This window comes from Salvelinus alpinus, chromosome 29, assembly GCF_045679555.1.
Source record: "Salvelinus alpinus chromosome 29, SLU_Salpinus.1, whole genome shotgun sequence".
In the NCBI taxonomy this organism is placed as follows: Eukaryota; Metazoa; Chordata; class Actinopteri; order Salmoniformes; family Salmonidae; genus Salvelinus; species Salvelinus alpinus.
In genome coordinates this window covers 46147911-46166640 of record NC_092114.1, presented here as the reverse complement: position 1 = coordinate 46166640, position 18730 = coordinate 46147911, and the positions used below count along the sequence as shown (strand labels likewise).

The window sequence follows — 18730 nt, the reverse complement described above, 5'->3', positions numbered from 1 at the left end:
ACAATTTTTAGGGCCTTCCTCTGACACCACCTGGTATAGAAGTCGTGGATGGCAGGAAGCTTGGCACCGGTGATGTACTGGGCCATGCGCACTACCCTCTGTAGTGCCTTGCGGTCGGATGCCGAGTAGTTGCCATACCAGGCAGTGATTGCAACCCGTCAGGATGCTCTTGATGGTGCAGCTCTAAAACCATTTGAGGATCTGAGGACCATACCAAATCTTTGCAGTCTCGTGAGAGGGAATAGGTTTTGTCGTGCCCTCTTCATGACTGTCTTGGTGTGCTTGGATCATGTTACTTTGTTGGTGATGTGGACGCCAAGGACCATGAAGCTCTAAACCTGCTCCACTACAGCCCCGTCGATGAGAATAGGGGTGTGCTTGGTCCTTTTCCTGCAGTCCACAATCGTCTCCTTTGTCTTGATCACATTGAGGGAAAGGTTGTTGTCCTTGCACCACACGGTCAGGTCTCTGACCACCTCCCTATAGGCTGTCTCATCGTTGTCGATGATCAGACCTACCACTGCTGTGTCATCGGCAAACTTAATGGTGTTGGAGTCGTGCCTGGCCATGCAGTCATGAGTGAACAGGGAGTACAGGAAGGGACTGAGCATGCACCCGAGGGGCCCTTGTGTTGAGGATTAGCGTGGCGGATGTGTTGTTGCCTACCCTCACCACCTGGGGGCGGCCCGTCAGGAAGTCCAGGATCCAGTTGCAGAGGGATGTGTTTAGTCCCAGGGTCCTTAGCTTAGTGAAGAGCTTTGAGGGCACAAATAGTGTTGAATGCTGAGCTGTTGTCAATGAATAGCATAGGTGTTCCTTTTGTCCAGGTGGGAAAGGGCAGTGTGGAGTGCAATAGAGATCGCATCATCTGTGGATCTGTTGGGGCAGTATGCAAACTGGAGTGGGTCTAGGGTTTCTCGGAGAACGGTGTTGATTTAAGCCATGACCAGCCTTTCAAAGCATTTCATGGCAGACGGCATGGCAGACGTGAGTGCTATGGGTCGATAGTCATTTAGGCAGGTTACCTTAGTGTTATTGGGCACAGGGACTATGGTGGTCTGCTTGAAACATGTTGGTATTACAGACTCGGACAGGGAGCGGTTGAACATGTCAGTGAAGACACTTGCCAGTTGGTCAGTGCATGCTCAGAGTACAGACCCTGGTAATCTGTCTGGCCCTGCGGCCTTGTGAATGTTGACCTGTTTAAAGGTCTTACTCACGGAGATCGTGATCATCAGCTCTTCCGGGAAACCGTGTGCTCTCATGTATGTTTCATTGTTACTTGCCTCAAAGCCAGCATAGAAGTTATTTAGCTCATCTGGTAGGCTCGTGTCACAGGGCAGCTCTCGGTTGTGCTTCCCTTTGTAGTCTAATAGGTTGCAAGACCTGCCACATCCGACGTGCGTCGGAGCAGTACAATTTGATCTTAGTCCTGTATTGACGCTTTGCCTGTTTGATGGTTCATCGGAGGGCATAGCAAGATTTCTTATAAGCTTCCGGGTTAGAGTCGCGCTCCTTGAAAGCAGCAGCTCTACCCTTTAGCTCAGTGCGAATGTTGCCTGTAATCTATGGCTTCTGGTTGGGGTATGTACAAACAGTCAGTGGGGACGACGTCATCGATGCACTTATTGATGAAGCCAGTGACTGATGTGGTGTACTGCTCAATGCCATTGGAAGAATCCCGTAACACATTCCAGTCTGCTAGCAAAACAGTCGTGTAATTTAGCATCTGCTTCATCTGACCACTTTTTTTATAGACCCGAGTCACTGGTGCTTCCTGCTTTCATTTTTGCTTGTAAGCAGGAATCAGGAGGATAGAATTATGGTCAGATTTGCCAAATGGAGGGCGAGGGAGAGCTTTGTACGCATCTCTGTGTGTGGAGTAAAGGTGGTCTAAAGTTTTTCCCTTCTGGTTGCATATTTAACATGCTGATAGAAATGAGGTAAAACGGATTTAAGTTTCCCTGCATTAAAGTCTCCGGTCACTAGGAGCGCCGCCTCTGGATTTGCGTTTTCCTGTTTGCTTATGGCGGTATACAGCTCATTGAGTGCAGTGTTAGTGCCAGCATCGGTCTGTGGTAGTATGTAGACAGCTACGAAAAAATACAGATAAACTCTAGATAGTGTGGTCTACAGCTTATCATGAGATACTACCTCAGGCGAGCAAAACCTTGAGACTTCCTTAGATATCGTGCAACAGCTGCTGTTTACAAATATGCACAGGCCCCCGCCCCGTGTCTTACCAGAGGCTGCTGTTCTATCCTGCCGATAGAACAGCAGAGTGTATAACTCGCCAGCTGTAAGTTATTAATGTCATCGTTCAGCACAAGACTGTGAAACATAAGATATTACAGTTTTTAATGTGCCGTTGGTAGGATACACGTGCTTTCAGTTCGTCCCATTTATTTTCCAGCGATTGAACGAAAGCTAACAGTACGGATGGCAAAGGCAGATAAGCCACTCGTCGCCTGATCCTCACAAGGCACCCAGATCTCTTTCCGCGAGATCTCTGTTTCTTTCTCCAGCGAATGACAGGGATGAGAATGACAGGGATGAGGGGCTGCACGGGTGTTTGGAATATATCCTTCCCAACAGACTCATTAAAGAAAAATTATTTGTTCAATTCGAGGTGAGCAATCGCTGTTCTGATGTCCAGAAGCTCATTTCGGTCATAAGAGACGGTAGCAGCAACAATACGTACTAAATAAGTTAAACAAAGCGAAAAAACTAACAAAATAGCACGGTTGGTTAAGAGCCAATAAAACTGCAACCATCCACACCGGTGCCATTATACTTAAGTCGTGTGGGTCCAATTGGCTCATTCATCTCCCCTGTAACTATTACCCAGGTCGTTGCTGTAAATGAGAATGTGTTCAGTCAACTTACCTGGTAAAATGTGGATTCAATTAAAAATAAAACACTGTACTATAAACATCAACAATACATAAGCATCAAACAGAGACAAAGAATGAGACCGACACAGGCGGCTAGACAGCCAAGGTCAGGAAACACAGGCTCACCTGAGCAGAGCCTCTCCTCCTCCTCCTCCTCCTCCTTCCCACTCCTAAATGTCTGGGACCAAGCTTTACCGATCCAGACAGGAGCTGAAAGAGACAAGGGTGTAACAATTAAACTATGACCTTTCAGTGCCATAGTAATGAAACAGACTAATAACTTAGGCTGGGAATTCCCAGGAAGCTCACGATACTTAGGTGCTGATACGATATGGCAAATCAAAGTTTATTTGTCACGTGCGCCGAACACAACAGGTGTAGACCTTACAGTGAAATGCTTACTTACAGGCTCTAACCAATAGTGCAAAAAAGGTATTAGGTGAACAATAGGTAGGTAAAGAAATATAACAACAGTAGAAAGACAGGCTATATACAGTAGCGAGGCTACATAAAGACACCGGTTAGTCAGGCTGATTGAGGTAGTATGTACATGCAGATATGGTTAAAGTGACTATGCATATATGATGAAGAGAGAGTAGCAGTAGCATAAAAGAGGGGTTGGCGGGTGGTGAGTAGGACACAATGCAGATAGCCCGGTTAGCCAATGTGCGGGAGCACTGGTTGGTCGGCCCAATTGAGGTAGTATGTACATGAATGTATAGTCAAAGTGACTTGGCATATATGATAAACAGAGAGTAGCAGCAGCGATTCTCATGATTCTACAGTGCCTTCAGAAAGTTCACACCCCTTGACTTGTTCCACTTTGTTGTTAAAGGCTGGATTTTTTATTGATTACAATTAGATTTGTCACTGGCCTACACACACACAACCCTATAATGTCAAAGTGTGGTTATTTTTACCCCCAAATTTTTTTTGGAGGGGGGGGATCTTTAATGTCTTCAATCAATAAGTATTCAACCTCTTTGTTTTGGCAAACCTAAACAAATTCAACAGTAAAAATGTGCTTAACAAGTCACATAAGTTGCATGGACTCACTCCGGGGGAGGAGGGGGTACTGCTAAGCTATATGGAATTGTTTTAAGAACATCATACCAGGGAGCATTTTGATTTTAAGACTACGACATTGGGGGGGGGGGGGGGGGTTCCCTCCCTGGAACCCCCCCAATGAACCATAAACAATTATTGAACATGCACCTGTGGAACGGTCGTTTAGACACTAACAGCTTACAGACGGTAGGCAAATAAAAAGAGGCCTTTCTACTGACTCTGAAAAACATCAAAAGAAAGATGCCCAGAGTCCATGCTCATCTGCGTAAACATGCCTTAGGCATGCTGCAAGGAGGCATGAGGACTGCAGATGTGGCCAGGGCAATAAATTGCAATGTCCGTACTGTGAGACGCCTAAGACAGCGCTAGAGGGAGACAGGACGGACAGCTGATTGTCCTCGCAGTGTCAGACCACGTGTAAGGATCGGTACATCCAAACATCACACCTGCGGGACAGGTACAGGATGGCAACAACAACTGCCCAAGTTACACCAGGAACGCACAATCCCTCCATCAGTGTTCAGACTGTCCGCAATAGGCTGAGAGAGGCTGGACTGAAGGCTTGTAAGGCCTGTTGTAAAGGCAGGTCCTCACCAGACGTCGCCTATGGGCACAAACCCACCGTAGATGGACCAGACAGGACTGGCAAAAGTGCTCTTCACTGACGAGCCGCGGTTTTGTCTCACCAGGGATGATGTTTGGATTCGCGTTTATCGTCAAAGGAATGAGCGTTACACCGAGTCCTGTACTCTGGAGCGGGATCGATTTGGAGGTGGAGGGTCCGTCATGGTCTGAGGCGGTGTGTCACAGCATCATCAGACTGAGCTTGTTGTCATTGCAGGCAATCTCAATGCTGTGCGTTACAGGGAAGACATCCTCCTCCCTCATGTGGTACCCTTCCTGCAGGCTCATCCTGACATGACTCTATAGCATGACAATGCCACCAGCCATACTGCTCGTTCTGTGCGTGATTTCCTGCAAGACAGGAATGTCAGTGTTCTGCCACAGCCAGCGAAGAGCCCGGATCTCAATCCCATTGAGCACGTCTGGGACCTGTTGGATCGGAGGGTGAGGGCTAGGGCCATTCCCCCCGAGAAATGTACCTGCAAGTTCCCGGACCTTGGTGGAAGCGTGGGGTAACATATCACAGCAAGAACTGGCAAATCTGGTGCAGTCCATGAAGAAGAGATGCACTGCAGTACTTAATGCAGCTGGTGGCCACACCAGATACTGACTTACTTTTGATTTTGACCCCCCTTTGTTCAGGGACACATTATTCAATTTCTGTTAGTCACGTCTGTGAAACTTGTTCAGTTTACGTCTCAGTTGTTGAAGCTTGTTATGTTCATACAAATACTTACACATGTTAAGTTTGCTGAAAATAAACGCAGTTGACAGTGAGAGGACGTTTCTTTTTTTTGATGAGTTTATATAACTAAAAAACAGTAAAAACAAAACTACTTTTGTCCTCTGAAGAGGGATGGGTTAATAATATTTTTTTAAAGCAAGGCCATCTATTGGTAGATGGGTAAAAACAAAATACAAATCTGACATTGAATATTCCTTTGAGCATGGTGAAGTTATTAATTACACTTTGGCTGGTGTATCAATACATCCAGTCACTACAAAGATAAAAGCGTCCTTCCCTAACTCAGCTGGTGGACAGAATGGAGACCGCTCAGGGATTTCACCATGAGGCCAATAGTGACCAAAACAGTTATAGTTTCATGTCTGTGATCGGAGAAAATAGAGGATGAATCAACATTGTAGGTACTCCACAATACTAACCTAAATGACAGCGTGAAAAGGAGGAAGCATGTAGAGACTAAGCACATTTTCTAAAACATGCATCCTATTTGCAATAAGGCACTGAACTGCAAAAACATTTGGCAAAGACATTCACTTTTTATCCTGAATGCAGAGTTGTGTTAGTTATTTTTTTATTTCACCTTTATTTAACCAGGTAGACTAGTTGAGAACAAGTTCTCATTTACAACTGCGACCTGGCCAAGATAAAGCAATGCAGTTCGACACATAAAACAGAGTTACACATGGAATAAACAAACATACAGTCAATAATACAGTAGAAAAAGTCTATATACAGTGTGTGCAAAATGAGGTAGGATAAGGGAGGTAAGGCAATAAATAGGCCGTGGTGGCGAAGTAATTACAATATAGCAATGAAACACTGGAATGGTAGATGTGCAGAAGATGAAGGTGCAAGTAGAGATACTGGGGTGCAAAGGAGCAAGATAAATAAATAAATACAGTATGGGGATGAGGTAGTTGGATGGACTATGTACAGGTGCAGTGATCTGTAAGCTGCTCTGACAGCTGGTGCTTAAAGCTAGTGAGGGAGATATGAGTCTCCAGCTTCAGAGATTTTTGCAATTCATTCCAGTCATTGGCAGCAGAGAACTGGAAGGAAAGGCAGCCAAAGGAAGAATTGGCTTTGGGGGTGACCAGTGAGATATACCTGCTGGAGCGCGTGCTACGGGTGGGTGCTGCTATGGTGACCAGTGAGCTGAGATAAGGCGGGGCTTTACCTAGCAGAGACTTGTAGATGACCTGGAGCCAGCGGGTTTGGCGACGAGTATGAAGCGAGGGCCAGCCAACGAGAGCGTACAGGTCGCAGTGGTGGGTAGTATATGGGGCTTTGGTGACAAAACGGATGGCACTGTGATAGACTGCATCCAATTTGTTGAGTAGAGTGTTGGAGGCTATTTTGTAAATGACATCGCCAAAATTGAGGATTGGTAGGATGGTCCGTTTTACGAGGGTATGTTTGGCAGCATGAGTGAAGGATGCTTTGTTGCGAAATAGGAAACCGATTCTATATTTAATTTTGGATTGGAGATGCTTAACTTTTTAGTGACAGGGTGCAGTATTCGGAAATTCAGATGAATGACGTGCCCAAAGAAAACTGCCTGTTACTCAGGCCCAGAAGGTAGGATATGCATATACTTGGTAGAATTGGATAGAAAACACTCTGAAGTTTCTAAAACTGTTAAAATAATGTCTGTGAGTATAACAGAACTGATATGGAGGGCAAAAACAGAAGAAATCCATCCAGGAAGTGTGATTTATTTTTTTATGTGGGTGGTTTTCCATTGAATGCCTATTGACTATGTAATTGGTTAGGGCCCAGATTACAGTTCCTATGGCAACAACCCTGCTTATTCAGGGTGAATCAATGGCTGCATCTGGAACGACACCCTAAGTTGTGCACTACTTTTGACCAGAGCCCATAGGGCACAATTTAGGGAATAGGGTGCCATTTGCGACACAGACAAGTTAAATCAAAGTCACAGATTCTCACCTGTGATGACTTTATTGGTTTTTCTTGGTCGATCTTCACAAGCTGCAGCCTGGCTCTCTTCAGCTGGTCGATCTTAATGAGTTGGACCTTGGCCTTCTTCAGCAGATGGAACATCCTCTTGTTGATGCTGGTGACGTTGCTCCGATGGCTGGTGCCCTCCGGTTCCACCACCACCCCATCATCAGCCTGGCTTTCTCCTTCGTAATCCCCGTCAGCAGCAGCCTCCACCCCTGGGGAGAAGAATCAGGCAAGTGACTAATTTGCAAAGGCTGACATCAAACCTGCAAATGGCAACTTATTCCCTATATTGTGCACTACTTTTTACCAGAGCCCTCTGGCAAGCTACACTGCAAGCTATACGGCTCCATCCTATGGGAATATGTAGAATTCAGTCCCCTTGACTTTTTCCACATTTTTACATTAGAGCCTTATTCTACAATGGATTCAATTGTTTTTCCCCCTCATCAATCTACACACAATACCTCATAACGACAAAGCAAAGTTTTTTTTAAATGTTTGCAAAACTGAAATATACCATTTACATAAGTAATCAGACCCTTTACTTTGTACTTTGTTGAAGGACCTTTGGTAGCGATTGCAGCCTCGAGTCTTTTTGGGTATGACGCTACAAGCTTGGAACACCTGTATCTGGGGAGTTTCTCCCATTCTTCTTTGCAGATCCTCTCAAGCTCTGTCAGGTTGGATGGGGAGCGTCACTGCACAGCTATTTTCAGGTCTCTCCAGATATGTTAGATGGGGATCAAGACCGGGCTCTGGCTGGCCCACTCAAGGACATTGAGACTTGTCCCGAAGACAGTCCTGCGTTGTCTGAATACTTATGTAAATATGGTATCTGTTTTTTTTACATTTTATAAAATTTGCTTTAAAAAAAACTGTTTTCACTTGGTCATTATGGGGTATTCTGTGTAGATTGATGAGGATTTTTTAATCAATTTTAGAATAATACTGTAAAGTAACAAAATGTGGAAAAGGTGAAGGGGTCTGAATATTTTCCGAATGAACTGTATTTGCATGTCAACATCTAAGAATTCTACTTTAAATCACAGTCCAAATAATTTTCTGGAATAAGAAAATAGATGTTTGCTTAATGGATCTTTAGGAACTAATACATTTAACTGAGCACAGTTAGGGCCTTACCTTGGACATTTTCTGTGTCATTTGCTGCCTCCTCCAGAGTCTCAGATGAAGCAGTTTGAGATGCAGCAGGAGCGTCACTGACTATCACCGCCAGTTTCCTCACAACCCCAGGAGAGTTGAGGTCCTCCATCTTCAGATTGGACCTCCCCCTCTTCCTAACCGGCGAGGTCAAACTTAGGTAGTCCTGGGCTTCTTCTGTGGTTTCACCATCAGCAGCACTAAGGCCTTTCTTCTTGTTCTGGGCCAGGCTGAGAGTCAGCTTCTTGAGTCTCTCGTAGACCTCGAGGTGGGATGAGCCTGGGCTTGAGGAAAGGCTGGTCTTAAGTGTTTTTTTACCAGTTGAGCCGTCAACTTCAGGTTTGAACTCATTTTGACCTGGAGTTCGAGACAAGTTGTCCATGTCATCATTGTCTGAATCATAAAAGGATAAGCTCATGGCATCCTCCTCCACCTTGTATTGGCACTTTTTTTTCGGGGAGCCCCTCGGCAAGGATATGATCTCGTCATGGAGGAACCTCTTGGGTGCCTTGATGACACGTGAAGACCTGGCGCTCACCACAGGCAAGGAGATGTTACTTCTGCCTCCTTGCTGGATCTCTCCAGGGGACAGGAGAGGTTTGCCCTCTGTCCCGGTTCTCTCCCACTGCGCCTCCTGTCCCACCTGCTTCACTGGGGTTGGAAGCGACTCTGGCACGTAGGTGTCGAAGACAACCTTACGACGGAAGCGTTTCACGACAGAATCTGGCAGACTAAGCTTGTGCACATTACTGGGCTTCCTCCTGAAGCCAAATATGGACTTACGCGTATATGGTGCTGGTTTCTTTCTTTCCAGGGGTATTGCTGGCTCCTGACCCAGCTCAGCTCCAACCTCAGTGGAATCCCCAGTTCCCCTGGACACCCTCTTCCTCTGCTGCTTATTCACAGGTTTAGGAGACAGTGCTACTCCTTGAGAGGCGGTGTGGGGATTCGTGGTCTTCTGTCCATTTCTAGACTGAGCTTCAACCTTGTCCCCTTGCTGGGATCCTTTTCTTCTCTTCCCAGACCTCTGTGGCTTAACTTTGTCTGTTGTTATCTCCCCAGCCTTTTTGACCTTGGAAGTCTTCCCTTTGCCCTTGACCACTGTCAGGGTCCACACCAGTTTACCCTGCTTGTTTCTGCTGGTTTGTGGTCGGGCTGTGCTGGACCCTGAGCCTCCCTTAGTTGTTTGTTCCTGCCTGTTCCCCTTTCTGTCTGTTGAAGACGATTCCATCGCTTTCCTTCCCATTTTCCAGTCAGAGCCATCTGATTTTGCACTGCCCTTGCTTTTTGAGGCCTTTGTCCCAATAGCCTGCTTTCCTGTAGACTTAACCCCCGAACTGATGGATTTCTTTTGGGCTGCCAGTTTGGTAATTATTTTGGGTTTCACAGCATTTTCTTCCCGACCCTCTCCAACCTCTTCTTCAGAGACCTTGCCTCGACTTTTCTTAAGCTTTGCTGTAGGTTCTGCTAGGGGAGGCTTTTTTGGCTTCAATAATGATGTTTGGAAAGGACAGTCTAGAAATGAGAGAGGGAAACATGTCTTGATAGGAATAGACTAATGTCAGACAATAACTTCATCATGCATATTATCAGGTATGCTACCAAAGCAATACATAGCAAATATGAAGGCTACTGCATATTTCTGCTAGGAAATGTGATAATTCCTGAGCACAGGTGATCTCACATTACTGTTCCTCATTAGCCTACTTACTTGTAGAGATATTGCGTGCTGAGAGTGTAGGCCGGTATTCCGTCCCAAATCCAGAGAAATCCTCATCCTAACACAGGAAAACAGGGTAGGAATGTGTTTAACAAAAAATGTAATACTGACCCTAACAACCACAATAGGCTACACGAATACTTAGCAGGTATACTACATAAGGCCTAATAAATCAACCAATGTATATTTCTTTACAGTTAATAATTAAATGTTTAGCCCTAATCCAGCAGCATACCACCCTGCATACCACTGCTGGCTTGCTTCTGAAGCTAAGCAGGGTTGGTCCTGGTCAGTTCCTGGATGGGAGACCAGATGCTGCTGGAAGTGGTGTTGGAGGGCCAGTAGGAGGCACTCTTTCCTCTGGTCTAAACAAAGATCCCAATGCCCCAGGGCAGTGATTGGGGACACTGCTCTGTGTAGGGTGCCGTCTTTCGGATGGGACGTTAAACGGGTGTCCTGACTCTCTGAGGTCATTAAAGATCCCATGGCACTTGTCGTAAGAGTAGGGGTGTTAACCCCGGTGTCCTGGCTAAATAACCAATCTGGCCCTCAACCATCATGGTCACCTAATAATCCCCAGTTTACAATTGGCTCATTCATCCCCCTCCTCTCCCCTGTAACTATTCCCCAGGTCGTTGCTGCAAATGACAACGTGTTCTCAATCAACTTACCTGGTAAAATAACGGATAAATAAAAAATAAAATAAATAAATAATCGATCTTAAAATCACAGGGTTGGGATTAGATGAAACCATGGACAGCAGCCCAGGTGATATCTGTTTATAAACCATCACACTGAACTGGTTGGAGAGATCAGGATTCAAAATGTAGTGGGGGATAACTGCAAACGGACATGTGTAATTTCAATTAGGTCTAGGCTAGTACAAATGCAAAGTGTGATCATTGATCAAACTCCACTTCAACAGAAAATACAGGCCATCATGAAATGTACACTGTTCATAAATACAGATCTGAATCGTATTCTACAGCATTACCGGAAGTTGAGGATGTGTAGGAAAAAGAGAACTATAAAAAATATCAAGGCCCAAAATAATTCTCTACTGAGTAAACTACAACCAGCTCACTAGCCGACAGGGCAAGCTGTGTGACAAAAAAAACGATATCGGGGCCAGAGACTACATTTTTTTACTGGGAGTTAAAACAGACAAGATTTAGAAGAGGAAAATAGACAGATCAAAGATCTGGGTGATATACAAGAAGCATTACTGAGAGTGTATAAAGCTACTTATAAACTGGGTGGTTCGAGCCCCGAATGCTGATTGGCTGCAAGCCGTGGTATATCACACCATACACACGGGTAAGACAAAACATTTATTTTTACTTTACTATTCAGAAAGCATCTCAGAGGAGGAGTGCTGATCTAGGATCAGTTCCCTCCCTCTGTAAACAAGGTAGCACAAGTGAGAATCAGCCCAGCAATGGCCCAAATTCATGCAATTCTACCCCCTCCCCCACGACAACTAAAAAAATATTAAATGTAGGTAGTAGTTTTATATTTAATGTAGGTACTGTAGTAATAGAAGCTATCAACCAAACTATGAAAGGCAAACAAAAAATACATTCAGTCACAAACTTCTTTTTAAAATTGATGAAATGTACTTTGTGTGGGTGTCATCCATCAACAGGCACTATGTATGGATGTAGCATGGATGCATCCAAATACATTTCACAAAAAAGCAGCTTATAAAAACGCAAAATGCAACTACTTCAATGTTATTCCATCTGCAGAGTTGACGCGACTGCTAGTAAGCAAGCAAGCAAGGGATAAGAACATTGCCAGCTTGCATAGCAATCAAACAAACAAATACAATGAATAACAAGTCCACTTCTCAACAACCTAACTTCCCTAGCAACCTAACAACCAAGTTCAGGTGGATTAAATATAAAATCACGAATGAACTTATCAATAATGTTAACAATCACGTTTTAATTAAGATTAACAGGAAATGTGTGCTTGTTTTCTTTCTTTGGCAATCGTGGTTTAAGCAGGATAAATGTCTCCATTCCGTATATTACCTGGAACTAATACATTCGGGCAGTACCAAGTAATCATTATTTCCAGATAATGTACGAAGCATCAGTGTTTATCCCTTACATGTACGGTACCAGTCAAAAGATTGAGTAGGTGTCCATTCAAGTGTTTCTCATAAAAAACTTTTTTTCAAAGCAGTGATCATCATTTGTGGGAACTCCTTCAAGACTGTTGGAAAAGCATTCCAGGTGATGCTGGTTGAGAGAATGCCAAGAGTGTGCAAGTGCAAAGCTGTCAAGGCAACGGGTGGCTACTTTGAAGAATCAAAAATATTTTTATTGTCCAGCCACACCAGCTCAGGCTCAGGGTTCCAACCTTCAGATTTATTTGGCAAACGGTGGGGAAGGTGGAGACAGTCCATATGATGGGCTGAGAGTAGAGAGAGAGACAAGACATGCATTTTAAAGCACATCACTTTACATGAGGTTTAAGTGAGGAATGGAGTCAGATGGAAACATTAATCATTAAACCAATAGAATGTTGTTTTACATTATACTTAGTTTATTTACTTTTTATAGATTTCCTTTTCAGTTAAAGACAGCAGCCGATTCACCCATTGACTGTATAGGGTCAACCATGAATCGTGTGGCAAAACAATTTGTTTTGGGGTCGACCACAAGAGCTACCAAAATTAATTGGATCTAATGTTATACACCAGGGACATAGGGGGGGAAAAGACACACACACAGCCTTCGGAAAGTATTCAGACCCCTTGACTTTTTCCACATTTTGTTACGTAACAGACTTTATTCTGAAATGGATTAAATAAAATAAAAATCCTCAGGTATCTACATATAATTGTCCCATAATGACAAAGCGAAAACATTGATATTTTAGCAAATGTATTTAAAAAAAAAAGCTGTAACCTAACAAAATGTGGAAAAAGTCAAGGGGTCTGAATACTTCCCGAAAGCACTAATATACAGTGCCAGTCAAAGGTTTGGACACAACTACACATTGAAGGGTTTTTAGGAATGTACTATATTCTACATTGTAGAATAAGTGAAGACATCAAAACTATGAAATAACACATGAACTCATGTTGTAACCAAAAAGTGTTATATCAAAATATATTTTATATTTGAGGTTCTTCAAAGTAGCCACCCTTTGCCTTGACAGCGTTGCACACTCTAGGCATTCTCTCAACAAGCTTCATGCGGTAGTCACCTGGAATGCATTTCAATTAACAGGTGTGCCTTGTTAAAAGTTCATTTGTCGAATTTCTTTCCTTCTTCATGCATTTGAGCCAATCAGTTGTGTTGTGACAAGATAAGGTAGGAAGGAGCAAGACCACGATGTCTTGCTCCCAGACAAACTAAAGAGCTTCTTTGCTCGCATTGAGGACAATACAGTGCCAGCGACACGGCACGCTACCAAAACCTGCGGGCTCTCCTTCACCACAGCCAACATGAGTAAAACATTTAAAACGTGTTAACCCTCGCAAGGCTGCCCAGACGGCATCCCTAGCCACATCCTCAGAGCATGCGCAGTCCAGCTGGCTGGTGTGTTTACAGACATATTCAATCAATCCCTATCCCAGTCTGCTGTTCCCACATGCTTCAAGAGGGCCACCCTTGTTCCTGTTCCCAAGAAAGCTAAGGTAACTGAGCTAAACGACTATCGCCCCGTAGCACTCACTTCCGTCATCATGAAGTGTTTTGAGAGACTAGTCAAGGATCATATTACCTCCACCTTACCTGACACCCCAGACCCACTCCAATTTGCCTAACATCCCAATAGGTCCACAGACAACGCAATCACACTGCCCTAACCCATTTGGACAAGGGGAATACCTATGTAAGAATGCTGTTCATTGAGTATAGCTCAGCATTCAACACCATAGTAGCCTCCAAACTAGAGGTTGACCGATTAATCGGAATGGACGATTAATTTGGGCCGATTTCAAGTTCATAACAATCGATAAAAAATAAAAAAATAATAATGTTTGTTGTTGGGTTTTTTTGGTTTTTTTCGGTATTTTTGGAAACCGATTTCGCTGATTTTTTAAAATATTTTTTTTTACACCTTTATTTATCCTTTATTTAACTAGGCAAGTCAGTTAACTTCTCTAGGATAGGGGGCAGCGTTTTCACGTTTGGATGAAAAGCGTACCCAAATTCAACTGCCAGCTACTCATCCCCAGAAGATAAGACATGCATATTGTTAGTAGATTTGGATAGAAAACACTGAGGTTACTAAAACTGTTTGAATCATGTTTGTGAGTATAACAGAACTTATTTAGCAGGCGAAACCCAGAGGACAAACCATTCAGAATTATTTATTCTTTTGAGGTCACTCTTCAATGGGTTTTCATTGGGAATCCAGATTGTTAAGGGACCTTCTTGCAGTTCCTACCGCTTCCACTGGATGTTAACAGTCTTTAGAAATTGGTTGTTTTTTCCTTTGTGTAATGAAGAAGTATGGCCATCTTGAACAAGGGTCACTTGAAGTGTCCTGTTAGATAGAGGCGCGTGACCAGAAAGCAAGCTACAGTTTGTTTTAATCCTGTATTGAACACAGATCATCCCGTCTTCAATTTTATCGATTATTTACGTTAAAAAATACCTAAAGATGTATTACAAAAGTAGTTTGAAATGTTTTGGCAAAGTTTACAGGTAACCTTTGAGATATTTTGTAGCCATGTTGAGCAAGTTGGAACCGGTGTTTTTCTGGATCAAATGCGCCAAATAAATGGATATATATCGACGGAATTAATCGAACAAAAGGACCATTTGTGATGTTTATGGGACATATTGGAGTGCCAACAACAGAAGCTCATCAAAGGTAAAGCATGAATTATATTTTTATTTCTGCGTTTTGTGTCGCGCCTGCAGGGTTGAAATATGCTTCTCTCTGTTTACAATGGTGCTATCCTTAGATAATGGCATCGTTTGCTTTCGCCGAAAAGCCTATTTGAATTCTGACATGTTGGCTGGATTCACAACCAGTGTAGCTGTAATTTGGTATCTTTCATGTGTGATTTAATGAAAGTTAGATTTTTATAGTAATTTATTTGAATTTGGCGCTCTGCATTTTCTCTGGCTTTTGGCCAAGTGAGCCAGTAGCGTCCGCCTAAACTCCGATTTTTGGATATAAATATGAACGTTACCGAACAAAACATACATGTATTGTGTAACATGAAGTCCTATGAGTGTCATCTAATGAAGATCAAAGGTTAGTGATTAATTTTTAAAAAATGGCTGTGTTTTTCTGTGGCTATGTACTGACCTAACATAATGGAAGGTATACTTTCTCCGTAAATCCTTTTTGAAATCAGACACTGTAGCTGGATTAACGAGAAGTTTATCTTTAAAATGATGTATAAAACTTGTATGTTTGAGGAATTTTAATTATGAGATTTGTTGTTTTGAATTTGGCGCCCTGTAATTTCACTGGCTGTTGGTTAGGTGGGACGCTACCGTCCCACATATCCCGGAGAAGTTAACAGAATGTGACTGGCAGAACGGGTGTTGTATGTGGAGGATGAGGGCTGCAGTAAATATCTCAGATAGGGGGGAGTGAGGCCTAAAGGGTTTTATAAATAAGCATCAACCAGTGGGTCTTGTGACAGGTATACAGAGGTGATCAGTTTACAGAGAAGTATAGAGTGCAATGATGTGTCCTATAAAGGAGCATTGGTGGCAAATCTGATGGCCGAATGGTAAACAACATCTAGCCGCCTGAGAGCATCCTTACCTACCGATCTAAAAATTACGTCTCCGTAATCTAGCATGGGTAGGATGGTCATCTTAATCAAGGTAAGTTTGGCAGCTGGGGTGAAAAAGGAGCAATTACGATAGAGGAAACCAAGTCTAGATTTAACTTTTGAATGCAGCTTTGATATGTGCTGAGAGAAGGACAGTGTACTGTCTAGCCATACTCCCAAGTACTTGTATGAGGTGACTACCTCAAGCTCTAAACCCTCAGAGGTAGTAATCACACCTGTGGGGAGAGGGGCATTCTTCTTACCAATCCACATGACCTTTGTTTTAGAGGTGTTCAGAACAAGGTTAAGGGTAGGAAAAGCTTGTTGGACACTAAGAAAACTGTTGTTGTTGAGCATTTAACACAAAACCCGAGGAGAGGCCAGCTGAGTATAACGCCATCATCTGCATATAAATGGACGAGAGAGCTTCCTGCTGCCTGAGCTATGTTGTTGATGTAAATTGAGAAGAGCGAGAGGCCTAGGATCGAGCATTGGGGTACTCCCTAGGTGACAGGCAGTGGCTGAGAAAGCAGATTTTCTGACTTTATACACTGCACTGAGGTAGTTAGCAAATCAGGTCAATGACCCTTCAGAGACACCAATACTCCTTAGCCAGCCCACAAGAATGGAATGGTCTACCATATCAAAACCTTTGGCCAAGTCAATAAAAAAAGCAACACAACAGTGCTAAGAATCAAGGGCAATGGTGACATCATTGAAGACCTTTAAAGTAGCAGTGACACATCCACAACTTGAGCAGAAAGCAGATTGCATACCAGAGAGAATACTATAGACATCAAGAAAGCCAGTCGGTTGATTATTGACACGTTTTCCAACACTTTTGATAAACGGGGCAAAATAGAAATAGGCCTATAACAGTTAGGATCAACTTGATCTCCCCATTTAAATAAAAGGACAAAGCGTGGCTGCCTTCCAAGCAATGGGAACCTCCCAGGAAAGTAGAGAGAGGTTAAAAAGGTCAGAGATAGGCTTGGCGATGATAGAGGCAGCAACCTTAAAGAAGGGTCTAAAGCATCTGACCCAGATGTTTTTTTGGAGTTTCAGGAGAAGCATCGGGGATAGTCGGATTAGAAGGGTTGGGAGATGAGGAAATGTTGGACGGGCAAGGAGGCATGGCGGAGTCAAATAGGAATTCTGACTTAATGAAGTGGTGATTAATGAGCTCAGCCATGTGCTTCTTGTCAGTAACAACCACATCATCAACATTAAGGAACATGGGCAGCTGTGAGGAGGGTTTATTCTCCTGGTCTTTAACAGTTTCGCAGAACTTCTTGGGGTTAGACCCACAGAGAGAGAACGGCTCCTTAAAGTAACTAACTTTGGCCTTCCGGAAAGCCTGAGCGCACTTATTTCTCATTTGCCTGAACGGTAGCCAATAAGCCTTAGTATACGTGTGCCGAGCCTTTCGCCAATGCAATTCTTGAAGTGGAGCAACTCTGCAAGATCACGGTCGAACCAAGGGCTGAACCTGTTTTTAATTCTAATTTTCTTTATGGGGGTGTGTTTGTTAACAATACCACTTAAAATATCAAAAAAGAAGGTCCAAGCGACTTCGACAGAGGGCATCAAGCAGATTCTATACCATTTTACAGAGTCCAGTTCATGAAGGAAGGCTTGCTCATTAATGTTCAACAAGCATCTATGACAAATCAGGACAGGTTGTTTCACTGAGCAGCAATTACAAACACATGTTGTAAAACAGTGATCCCTAAGGTCATTACAGAAAACGCCAGTCTGATACCTATCAGGATTATTTGTGAGGTTAACATCGAGGAGAGCAGCCTTTTCTGGGTGTTTGGAGTCATACCTTGTGGGATTGATAATAATCTGAGAAAGATTTAGGGAGTCCCATTGCTTTAGGACTTTGTCAGGTGGTTTAAGCATGTCCCAGTTTAGGTCACCTAGCAGGACAAATTCAGACTTCGTGTAAGGGGCCAGGAAAGCGCTTAGGGTAGGTAGGGTACAGGCCGGTCCTGATGGAGGACGATAGTACCCAGCAACAGTCAACAAAGAGCAATTTGAAAGTTTAATACTTAAAACCAGCAAACCAAATTGTTTGGGGACAGACTTGAAGGAGACAACCGAGCACTGAAGGTGATCCTTGGTAAAAGATTGCCACTCCCCCACCTTTGGAAGATCGGTCTTACCGAAAAAGGTTATAATCATCAGAAAGGTTAACATCAGTATTCAAAACACTCTTCCTTAACCACGTCTCAGTAATGACCAACACATCTGGATTGGAGCTGTGAAACCACACTTTCAACTGATCCATTTTAGGTAATAACCTTGGTGTTAAAATGCAGAAAACTCAGGCTTGTATGAGAGCAGAAATCAGTGAAGCAGATTTCTGACTTGTGCTCTGATTTGGGTCTAGCAACAGTAGATGGGCCAGGGTGAACATGCACATTTCCAGATATCAACAGTAATACAATCAAGGCACGGCATAGGAAAGGAAGAGCTCCGCAGTGCTGATTTATGACATATAAATGTGCAATGATGGCAACAAGATCATATTGTACAGCAATTTCATCAGGTAACATAAATACAAAGCCAGCAAGCGGTGGTTAGAATAGAATGGGAGGCCAAAAGTCTGTGTAACCCATAGAGTCAGAGTCCCGAGTGAGGGAACAAACTAGAGGTCGACCGATTAATCGGAATGGCCGATTAATTAGGGCCGATTTCAAATTTATAACAATCTGTATTTTTGGACACCGATTTGCTGATTAAAAAAAATATATATATATTTTACACCTTTATTTAACTAGGCAAGTCAG

The 18730-nt window shown here is 43.4% G+C and overlaps 1 protein-coding gene across 8 annotated transcripts in view; it reads right to left on the bottom strand.

The window, feature by feature from the left end:
• Window positions 1-18730, bottom strand: part of LOC139559086 (histone-lysine N-methyltransferase 2B-like) — an 82444-nt gene that overhangs the window by 60132 nt on the left and 3582 nt on the right. For all 8 annotated transcript variants that reach the window (XR_011671684.1, XM_071374786.1, XM_071374782.1 and 5 more), the window contains exons 2-5: window positions 10169-10235; window positions 8440-9972; window positions 7282-7511; window positions 3021-3104 (exon numbers count right to left, since the gene is read on the bottom strand). Coding sequence is in view for 7 of the 8 variants with exons in the window: in XM_071374786.1 (XP_071230887.1) it covers window positions 3021-3104; window positions 7282-7511; window positions 8440-9972; window positions 10169-10235 (1914 nt within the window). In the remaining variant the exon portion in view is untranslated. The remainder of the gene's footprint in view (window positions 1-3020; window positions 3105-7281; window positions 7512-8439; window positions 9973-10168; window positions 10236-18730) is intronic.